The sequence below is a fragment of the Cupressus sempervirens genome, chromosome 11, assembly GCF_028749045.1.
Source record: "Cupressus sempervirens isolate cs-2001-9-10 chromosome 11, ASM2874904v1, whole genome shotgun sequence".
Taxonomy (NCBI): domain Eukaryota; kingdom Viridiplantae; phylum Streptophyta; class Pinopsida; order Cupressales; family Cupressaceae; genus Cupressus; species Cupressus sempervirens.
This window is the reverse complement of record NC_143128.1, coordinates 109,778,298-109,790,351: the sequence shown is the minus strand read 5'-3', so window position 1 is coordinate 109,790,351 and position 12,054 is coordinate 109,778,298. Positions and strand designations below refer to the sequence as shown.

At 34.4% G+C, this 12,054-nt stretch overlaps 1 protein-coding gene across 1 annotated transcript; it reads right to left on the bottom strand.

Moving 5' to 3' along the window:
• Nucleotides 1-10,469: 10,469 nt before the first annotated feature.
• LOC149528468 (uncharacterized) lies at nt 10,470-10,997 on the bottom strand. The gene has a single exon (XM_089808038.1). The coding sequence runs from the start codon at nt 10,995-10,997 to the stop codon at nt 10,470-10,472; it is 528 nt and encodes a 175-aa protein (XP_089664164.1).
• Nucleotides 10,998-12,054: the final 1,057 nt, after the last annotated feature.

Sequence of the window (12,054 nt, the reverse complement as noted above, 5' to 3'; positions counted from 1 at the left end):
ATTCGAAGAATTTCCTAAGGATGGAAATCGATAAGCAATTTCGAGAAAGCTAAATGATTACCAAGTACCAAATCTATATAATCTCTAAATTCAAATCACCATTTGATTCATGATATCCTCATGAGAATTGTCACAAACTATAGCTTAACCTAAAGATGATATTAAGCATTTATTAAAGCTTGAAGTGTTTAATTTCTGAGAATTTCATGAGATTATTGTTACCTTAGAAATATCGCATATAGAGCTGAGAAAGCTATTAACTAAATTGAAACAGAGAACATTGGGCCTCGCACTGCCCTATATTAACTTGAATCACAACTCTAATCCAAAGTAAGGAATTAAATCCATCTCAATTTAGATAGGATCCTAAAAGCATTCAAGATTAATAAATACGCAAAACTTCATCCAATTATCCTTATATCATATATCATAATGTATTATCACACCAATTTACAGCAGAGAACTTATCACCAATTTACAAACCCACATTTATATGTATCACACCAATTTACAGACTAAACATTTCTGCTAAAAACTGAAGGACAATCATCTTAGCTATATTAAGCGTAATAAATAAATCGTTGCCATACTACATGCTAAAGATCTCTATAGGGCTAAATTTAACCAAAAAAGCTAGAATCTAACTAACCGGGCCCTTTCCTTCCTTCCAAAAAACATTAATCACATCTGCCATGTCATTTGGATGCTCCGCTCAAAAATTCGGAGGAAATATGTAGGCATGCTTCACCCTGCTTGATTTCTTTGCATTTGGGGTACTGAATACTAGATCATCCAGATTGTCGAAAGACACCCCCGACTTGATATAGGCATTGAATCAGTGAAGATAGTCAAGGAGCCATTCTTTTTTTTCTTCTATAATAATCCCTCACCAGCGAAGGAGAAAATACAGACTGGCCTCCATTTTGGGCCATTCTCTATAGAAGGCTAGGTTATCTCGGATGATCAGGGACTGACAGTGAGGAGTGGTAATTAAGTCTGAATGCCCTACAAGAAGACTCATATACCTTTCCGGGAGGGGAATCCTCCATTTTTCATCAATGCTAAACATGGCTTCTTCCAGACCCTTTCTCCATGACGAGACAAATAGGTCACGAAAAAGCTTGACATTGTCATTCGCCTCTACTTTAGCTCTTACAAAACATCCGATAAAGGACTCGATAATGTCACTATTGGTCCTCCAGGTATATTGGTAGTCAAACACTCCTCTCCCAGAGCTCTACAAATAGCAAAACACGTCATGTCATCCACCGAATATAAAATATGGTTCCACCTTTCTAGTTTCACTGACCCACAAAATGCCATAGTTTGACTTTCATAGGCATGGAACAAATAAATGTTGGATTCCATGTTTAAACCGAGAAATTGGGGATGGATATCTCAAATGAGTTCTCTTATAGATATCGAGGGGAAACTTCTAGACACAAACTTGAGAGATACCTAAATGAAATTTCCAAAGCATGCCTAAGCTAAGTACTTAAGGTGCAAAATATCATCTAAGAGGGAAATCATTAATCAAGATTGCAATCTTCCTACAAACTGTGGATTACAAAATAATGATGAGAAAAGTGCCTAAAACCTACAGATTATATACTTCATGCACTCGGAACACCTCATAAAGATCTACCAAGAGATTATCATTGAAGGACGAAGATGACAGAACTTCTTTTTCTTAGTGAAGTCACTAAATAGGAAGAAAACTGTGTCCTACTTGGACAAAATAATTAAACTATACAGACTAAAAGGATATACTCAGGTTAGTCAAATATTAGAATGAGTTAGAGAATTTTTATTAATGAGGAGAGAGTTGACTCCGTCTACTCCTAAATTTGCTAGTTGATCCGCCAGTGTATTACCTTCCTTGAATATATGATAGATCCTATACTCTTCCAGCTTATCCAATAGGGAGATAATTTCTTCTAAATATGAATTTAGGACCCAGTTGGGGGTGGATCTTTTTCTAACAACGTTTAAGATAATTTAAGAGTCGCCTTCAATGATAACTTTGGATAAATTGAGCTTAAGGCATAACTGAATCCCTTGATGAAGAGTCTCCAGTTCTGCTATGTTATTTGAGGTGGGTTGGATAGACATCACTCTTTTAACTATCCAAGATCCTGCCTTATTGTTTATAATACAACCAATACCAGCTACACTCGAGTTATCGTGCGTGGCTCCATCGAAATTCAATTTGACCCATCCAATTGGTGGTGGCTCCCATTTGCAGATTTTCCTAGCCTCTATATTTTTCTTCATATGGATAAGAGGAGGGTTAATCAGGTTAGACCAACACTTCTTCATAAGGCCATCCCAATTTGAAAAAGAACCTTCTTCTAACCTTAATTTACTTAAGTGGGAGTTGACCAGTTCTACAATACTCGCTTTAATTTTGACCATGAGCTCTGTCGGTTCGAGTTCCAAGCTCTGAAATATACGTTGATTCCTTTCTTTCTAGATTTTCCAAATAATGATAGAAGGGGAGATGTTCCATAGCTTACTATAGACACCCTTTACTATTTTCATAGGCCAGCCAAAAAGCAACTTAGCCAATGATTTTGGAAAAGGTGTAGACCAGCCCAACAACTTTGAGAGTAGGAATAGTTAAACAAAAGATGATCAGCATTTTCAATATTGCAATGGCAAAGGGTACACCTGGAGGGACCCTGAAAGCCAAGGATATATAGTCTATCCATAGTTAGGATCCTCTTTTGAATAGCTAGCCAAAGAAAGAAGCCAGCTTTTGGGAGACAAGAGGAATCCCAACATAGTTGTGATGGGATATCCACAAACTCTATTTGCCGAGCTTTGACAATAGCCCTATAGCCATTGCTGACTGAATATCGTCCATCATTGGAAGCTGCTCAAATTAGAGTATCCTCTCTGTTAGTTTGTTTAATTTTTCTACCTCCCAATAGCTTATGAAAGCTTTCAGTTATCTCTTTTTCAAAACCTAGACCTTTGAGCAATTTCTAAGACCATTTTGGTGAACCTTCTATATCTGACAGAATCTTGTAATCTTTAACCTTATTGCCCCAAAGGGTCGTTGATTTTTTTATGAGGGTTGGGTTATAAAAATAGAGAGAGAGAGGTGGATTACCATCCCAGGAATCCTCCCAAAATAGGGCTTTATCACCCGAGCCTACATCCTAGGTTAGAAATTTACAAATCAGACTACGACATTTGGTCATGAAGTTCCAACATTCTGATCCTTTGGGAGGAGAAATAATTCTGAAAATTGAAAGCTGATCCTCTACGATGAGATATTTATTATAGAGTATCTTTGCCCATTTACGGTTATATTCATTGTAGAGATGCCAAATAAGTTTCGCTCCTAAAGCTTCATTTTTCCATTGAAGGTTCTTGACCCCTAATCCCCATAATTCTTTAGGTTTACAGATATGCTTCCACTTGATGAGAGCCCACTTGTTATCTCCATCCCTATTGTTCCATAGAAAATTTCTCATCTTAGTTTCAAATTTCTTAAGATTCTTCTTAGAAAGAGGGAGGCAAGAAAGCGGGTAGGTAGGAATGCCTGATAGTACTACACTAATCTTAGTATATTTGCCTGCCTTAGTTAGCCATCTGTCCTTCCACAAACCTAACTTGGAATCTAACTTCCCTAGAGTATCATCCCAAACCTTTCCCAACTTAGTTCCTTTCTCTAAGGCTATACCAAGATATTTGCAGGGGAAGGTTCCTTTCTTAAAACCCATGAACCTACAAATTTGTTCCTCAATTTCTATCTTGGTATTTATAAAGAAAATTTCAGATTTGAGATTGTTGACCTTCTATCCCGAGGCTTCCATATATAGGTTAATAATGCTTTTAAGAGATCGAGCTTCTGCAATTGTACTTTTCTCGAGAAAAATAGTGTCATCAACAAACTGTTGGTGAGTTATATTAGGTAAATTTTTGGAGACTGTGATGCCTGAGATCCGTTGATTGTTGTATGTGTCTTGAACCACTCTTCCAAATGCTTTGGCCATAATAATGAACAGTGAGGGGGATAGAGGATCCCCTTGTCTAATTCCTCTAGATATATCAAAAATACCTTCTGGAGTTCCGTTGATGAGCACCAAAATTTTAGGGGTTGAAATAAACTTGAAGATTAGATTAATCCACTGGTGTGAGAACCCAAAAGCTTCTAACATTCTACATAGAATCCTCCAGTCTACCATATCGTATTCTTTCTGAATATCTAGTTTCATGAGCATACACGCTTCCTTATTGAGCCTTGCAGAGTGAATAGTTTCTTGAATAGTTATGATACCATCTAGAATGGATCTACCCAGCATGAAACTAGTTTGTTCTTCTGAAATAATCTTAGGGAGGATCTTTTTGAGTCTATTTGCTATAATCTTGGAGAATATTTTGTAGATTGTGTTGCATAAAGAAATTGGTCTATAATCTCCTAGAGAATTAGGATCAGACTTCTTAGGGATCAATGTAATGAAGGAGTAATTAATTTCACCAAGGAAAGAGCCTCCATTTCTAGATGCCTCAATTGCTTTCCAAAGGTCAATACCTATGATATCCCAGCATTTTTGGAAAAAGAATGCCTGAAATCCATCATGACTCGGAGATTTATCTAGATTCATGTTGAAAACCACATTCTTAACTTCTTCTAAGGTTATAGGTTTGATCAGATTAATGTTATCCTGGCAATCCACAATTTTAGGAATGACTTTCAAATGACTCATTTGCGCTGAGTAATTTGAACCTTTATGATTATTTAATAAATTTTTGAAATGACTAACAAAGGTGTTTGCGATTTATCCTAGTTTTTCAGTTGAGATTCCTTGTTGATCTTTGATCCTTGTGATTCTGTTCTTTGCTCTATTATGTATGGTGGAGTTATGAAAGAATTTAGTATTATGGTCACCTTTTGCCAACCATCTTTCTCTCAATTTCTGCCTCTAGAATATCTCTTCTTTAGATAGAATATCTTCTCTTTTGGCTAACAGTTCTTTTTCGAGGAGATAACTCTTATTATCCATACCTTTGCTGATCACTTCTGAGTTAAGATCTTTAAGTTGGTTTTCTATATCCAATTTTTCTCTGAAAATGTTGTTAAAATGTTCTTTATTCCACCTAAGGATATGATCCTTAAGCATTTTTAATTTGTTAATGAAGACAAATATTTTAGACCCTGCGAAGCTCTCTTGGTCCCACCAGGATCTTACATTGCTAAGAAAATTTGGATCTAGGAACCACATTTTCTCACATTTGAATGGGTTTTTGGCCAGTTTAAGGGGCTCTATGAATTAAAAATTAATCAGGAAATGATCTGATCCAGCTATGGGTAAAATTGAAGACTGAATGTCAAGATTGATGGAATCTAGCTCCCCTTTAATCATAAATCTGTCGAGTTTCTCTGCTATGTAGGGAAAGTCCTTTCTTCTATTGTTCCATGTATAAGTTCCATTATTAGTGGGAATGTCAATTAGATTATGAATGGCACACCATTCTCTAAATGTTTTAGATGCTTGCGATAGCATCTGAATACCACCGATTTTTTCGTTGAGGTTAAGGATGGTATTAAAGTCTCCTCCTAATAGAAAAAATTCATTATCATGACTATTCAAAAATTGACCTAATTCTTTCTAGATTAGTTTTTTCTTAGTATTATTAATTGGACCATACACATTAATGATAATGAAATTGAGGTTTGATTTTAAACTTTGAGCCTTACAGCTCATCCAATTATAAGAACTATTAAGGGTACTGAAACTAACCTTTCTTGTGTCCCAGAGGATTCCCAATCCCCCTGATGCCCTTGAAGATTCCTGAAACATGGACCACCATACTCCAAGCGTCCTACTTAATTTATCTATTTCTATAGAGTTTAATTTAGATTCTTGAATTAGGACAATGTCAGAGTTAAAAGAATTTAGATTATTTTTAAATAACCTTTTTTTGCTAGGGGCGTTAAGACCCCTAGCATTCCAAGTAGTGATCTTCATACCTGATCGGGAAGGCACTTCCTCTTCCCATTGTGGAAGATTTGGTCAATCTTATGTTGTTCCTTGCTGAGGCCCTTTGCTTTTCTGAGTATCTTTAGAGATTTCCTCCCTCTTTTGCCCTTTACTTTGCTGCAATTTGGAGATTTTGGTCCTTCTTGAGACATGTATATACCTAGCTAATCCAGGTTATCTTCCGCTATCTTCACACTATCATTTTTTCCTATTTGAGACTATTCTTGGTCCTTTAGCTCAACTTTTGATAGAATCTATTTAGCTAGATCTGATTGATAAGAGAGTGCTGAAGCTATAACTTCACTTTGAATTTTTAATATATCTCTTCGAAGATCTTCACCTGAGCAGTTTTCCCCTCGTAATTGGATAACCCTCTTTATGAGTTCTTCCTTCCGGATCATTGAGGATTCCTCAATATTGTCAGGACTAAATACTTGGGCTAGTTCCTCGGCAAGTTGTTCCAATTCTAGATTTTCTATCTCTTCTATAACTGGTTCGACATTTGGAGGTTCTGTAAAGTAGTCCTTGTTCAAAAATTCTTGAAATTCCTTGACTAGGGGTTCAGTTGCTGATACACTGGCTGTGTCTTCCTGGTGAAGACTATTGCCTGGAGTGAATGGAGAACTGCTGGTGGCTGCTAGAGTCTGCCAAAAAAATTAAAATTTACCAGGGGACTCTACCTTATTGTCTGTTTCCCAATGCAGATTTGATTGTGGAGATGATGGATCCTTATACAGCTCTATATTGCTACTTATCCCGCATGTGGTGAATAACATCAAATTTTCAAGCTCCTCTAATTGACTTCCTTGATTATCCTTTGGGGAGTCTGTTTGTTGCAGGACTGGATTAGGATCTTTACTTTTTAAACACTCTGGGCCCTTCTCATGGGAAGAGTCTATAATCCTCTTTTGGTCTATGGGATTTTCCTCTGACATATCTATCCTATTTTCATAATGCTCCTGACCCCGAGATGTCACTAATGATCTATCTTTGTATTCCTTTCTCTTGCTTGAACTTCCTTTCTTCTTCTTTTCTCGGTTGTCCACAATGGTGCTCAATAACCTGGGCTTGCTGAAAGAATTGAAATTCTAATTGCTCTTTCTATCCTTTTCCTTAATAGTCATCTCTTGGATGAATTCATCCTTGTTGCTGATTAAATTCTTATCCGAAGAAGGGAAGTTTTCTTCTATATATTTTAAACTCTTTACTCTGTCTTTGTGACACTTTGCCCTCTGTTTTGCCTTGTGATTTTCCTTGAAGGGAGACAAATCAAGCCAGTCTGATCCAACTCTTGTAAATCATTCCTCATTTGTTTGATCTTCTTGGAGCATTTTCTGTTTTTTTCTGCTAAGTAAAGGAAGGGTCTTACTGAGATTCGTTGTTACATCTATCATGTTGAAAGATTGACATCTCTCATCATCCAATTTGATGATATCCAAGATTTTCCCTTCATATTTAATAAACTCTAAATCATATTTAGATCTGTTTGTGATAATTTTTAATTTTTTTGTCTTAGAGTCATTGATCTTGCTACTAATTAGAAGTTTCACATTATTACTAGTTTCATATGCTAAATCCACACCTATTAGATTTCCTATAGATCTGCCAATTTTTTTAAAAATATTGATATTCTTTAATTCTGGGGGTAATGAATAAACAACATACCATGAAGGTATTGCGAAATCTAGATTATTTTCATTACAGTTAGGGATCCAGTGAAAAAAATGAACCGGATGGCCTTTGAACATACATTTAGGGCTGTTAATGAAATCTTTCTTAATTAAATCATCATAACAGCTAAGGAAGAGCATATTATCAAAAAAATTAGAGATACATACCTAGGTGCCACAGTAATCATCAAGCCAGTCGATCAATCTATGTAAATCTGAAGTAGGGTCATTCCAATAGGTGAATAGTCCTACCTCTTGGCATTCGACCCATTGTTCTTCACTTATTTGATCACTGATGATGAGAACCTTGTCATTAAGGTCATTTGTGGGGTGAAGGACATGAGAGGAAAACTTAGGGTTAGGATGGTGGTTATCCTTTGCTCTTCGGTGCGGTAGAATGTAAGGTGGAGACATGGCTGAAGAGGAGTTAGGTAGTAAAGGAGATTTCCAAGTTGTAATATGAGGGAGGGGTGGATCCTCAATCCCTCGGTAAGGCAGGAAGTAGTTCGCCCTGGCATATTTTGTAGAGTTGAACATTTTAATTTGCTTGTCTAAACTTGTAACAGAGAAGATTTTGTTCTGGATAAGACATGATTTCCCTATCGAGATTTCCATCTTCTCCAATTGTCATTCTACCAGAGGTGTATAGATGTTAGAAGTGGGGATCGTCTTTGTATTATGAGCGCTGAGGACTCCTGCCTTGCTCTGGTCATGAGGGAAGCATGAAGCCGAGCCAGACCAAGCTATATTCTGCTGGCGGAGCCCTGAGTTTTTAATTGCTTTGTTCGAATGGATGGGCTTAGGGTTTTTTGTTGGGATTCAGCTATTCGCTATTTTTGCTGTTCGCTTTCTGCTCGCCATTTTTTATTCTAACGATTGTTAATTTTAAGTTTACCTCAAATGGTTTTTGATTGACTATATCATGGTTAGGTTTACCATATATTATTTATTATAATAAGTAGAGATAAGGTTTAGTGTTAATGTTGGGTCTATCATCTTTTTTAAAGTGGAAATATGCTTAGCATTAGTATTAAAGTTAGGGATAGGGTAAGGGTCATGACCTGTACTTATATTTATGATTATAAAAATTTAGTCAAGTTAGAAATAAATTTTTGATCCTGATATGTTTATAATTTAATGTTAAGGTTTATTGTTAAGGTTAGATTTATGGTTAGGGTCATAATTTATTTTTATGGTTATGATTATGTTTTGCCTTTAAATCGAAGTTAATGTTATGGTCGAGATTAAGATTAGAATTATAATTCGGGTGATTAAATAGTTAGGATAGAGAATATTATTAATATGTTTATGATAAAATAACAATTATTATACTTCAAATACTTAAGATTAGGATTAATGTTAATTTTAGAGTTCAGATAATGGACAATCATGAGATTTAAATTATGTTTAGGATTATACATATAATTAGAATTTTGGTTCGATGGACATGTAGATTTTAGTTTTTTTTGGTGTGTACATTATAAATAACACTCCATCTATATTTTCCACGTCTATTTAATGCTATCTATTTTAGAATCTTATTAATGGTACATATTATATAAATCTATACAAAAAATAATGGTTAGGTTTAGGATTTATACATGATGGTTAGGTTTATACATAGAATTAAGATTTATTATAAATAAATTTAATTTTTGATATATTTGTGTTACCACATATTTGTCACTTCCATATAAAGTAATATTTTGATACCAAACATATTAGAAAGTCATGCATATAGACTTATGAAAGTATAGCCTACACATGTTTTGAATATAGAGCTATGAAAGTAACTATACACATTATGTGAAGAATTAAAAAAACTGAATTTCATTCTATTGTAGTATAAGTTAAAAAATAATATGGAAGATATTTATAAAACCACATAAAAAGAACATATATTAAAAAAAAAAACAAGTTGTTGATTGTCAAACTTACACAAATCAAAGAGAAAAGAGACGTTTTGATATAATCATATTTAATAAGTACCACAGGTCAAAGAAGTAATAACTATATGGAAAGCACTTCGCCATAGTGATGTAAGTACATGACATATTCTTCAGTGATCAAATTGGTATTACAACCTTTATTTGTGCAATGATCACGATGAACTTCTTTCATCATTGATGGAAATGCATCTGCATAATGAGATGCCTCACGTACTCTTTTTGCAACATCCACCATTTTCCATATTTCTAACTCATCAAGATCATCAATTATTAATGTTGTGTGTTCAAGAGTTTTCACGATACCTTTGCAGTACTCTGTAACCAATCTTACACATTTATCAATATCAGATTCAAAAAATGTATTAGAGTTTACAAAGCCATTTGGGCTTCCAACAATGATTTCTGATTTATTTTTTGAAGCATCCATTGTTTCAATTCTTTACTGCAAAAAAACTAAAAAATAGAAAATGTTAGTATTTCAAAATTATAAGTTTAAAATTAACCATAATTTGTACTAAAGTAAGAGTTAAAATAAATAATGTTTAGTACTACATGTTGTGCAAGAAATATTAAAAATACTTAGAATAAGAGATTTTTTTTTACCAAGTAAAAATATGAAAACACAATTTTTACCATTCAAATAACTAACTCAAGTACAAAATAATGTATTTGAATTACCAAACTTATATGATATAAATTAATGAGCATTAGATTTTATCACCAAGGATTTGGATCAAGAGACAAATTATAATAATATTGTTCATTATTTTGAGAAGTACAAACCACCAAAATTTATTGATAATGTCTATAATATGTCAAAAAAATAACAAAAATGTGTTGAAAAAATGCACAATCTATCAAATAACTTCTAAGGTTCCCAATTGGCTTTGTTCTTCCTTTCTTCTAGCAACTTGCTTCCTTGTCTTCATTTTTTCATATCTGTCACAAGGAAAGGGTGGCATAATGCTTATTCCTTTCAAAGATTTGACACATGATATTGTCAAAAATGTGAGACCAGTTCTTTCAATGGGACCTATATCAATAGTAGCTCTTTGCAGTGTTAGCCATTGTGACTTGTGTATAGTTAAAGTCCATTCCAGTCTCAATGGAATCTGCTTTGTGTTACCCCTATCAATTGTAGGAATTGGAACTCTCTGAGGATGATGATCATCAAAAGGAATTCCAAAGTAACTATCAAAATCCACAATTAAATATGATGGCGGTAGAGGTGGTTCACTTCCAGGTCTATATAAAATACTTCGAACATATCCTAATGCTCCATTGACAAGACCAGCCTCAATCCATAGGTTTGAAGTTAGCATCACCCTTGCATCTTTGCTAAGTAGTAGTTCCATGTCCAACTCATCACTTCCATCTCCATCCATAGAACTCTATGTTGTTTTAATAGCAATGCTTCGTGCAATAGGGTTTGTTAATGATAGTAGCATTTTCTTATTATGATTGTACACATTTTCATTTGTTAAAAATAAATGAAAACTGCTTTGGAACTCCTCATTTTCTATAATACTCATGTTTGAATTACATCTTGACATAAGTTTCATCCAATCCTCTAGTGTGGGGTTTGCACCCCTTATATTTTATAGAAGAACATAGAATCTTTCTTACTCATTGCTTTGTCCATCCTGTCTAAATATGTGATTTAAAGTAACTATAGTATGGAATTCTTGCCATAGTAGCTTTGCATGCCCTCTACTTTCATATACTGGTCTATCACCAACTGGAGGCAATTGTGCCAAATCTCCAACCAATATGATAGATATCCCTAGAAAAATATTGAAAACATGTTATATGAAATAATATTATTTTGGCTTCAGTTTTCTAATAATAAGGAAAAAAAGTAAATTAGTACGTCAATCTCTTACTCTAAGAAAATGAAATACTAAACATACCTCCAAAAGTTTTATGGCTATTTTTAGGGAATGCTTGTCGAAGACGAGAGTCTATGTTTTGGTTTAACCTCTCTCCAAGGAAGCTCATTTCATCTATAAATATGTATTTTACATTAGATAATTCCTCTTGGAAATGTGCAAGTCTTGTTCCTTGTAACTCAGTGAATTCTTTAATAGGTATTTTAAAATTGAAATGGATTTTTCATGCACCAATGTTGAATGCTACAACACTTGTCGGTGCAAGTAGAAGGAGAGGAGAGCATTGTGGAAAGGATGCTTTTTTTAATGCTTGACTTATTGCACCAATCAAATATGACTTCCATGTTCCTGTTGTCCATTGAATTATCATGCGTAAGGGTGATGCATCTTGACATGTATAATAGTTTGACATTATAATGTTAACTACTTTACTTTGTTGTTCATTGAGCTTTTCATAGTCCACACATTATGGCATCTCATCTAGTATAAGACAACCTTCATTTCTCATCAAGCTAATGAAATTTATAGCTTCATTTGTGTATTGTTCACTTTG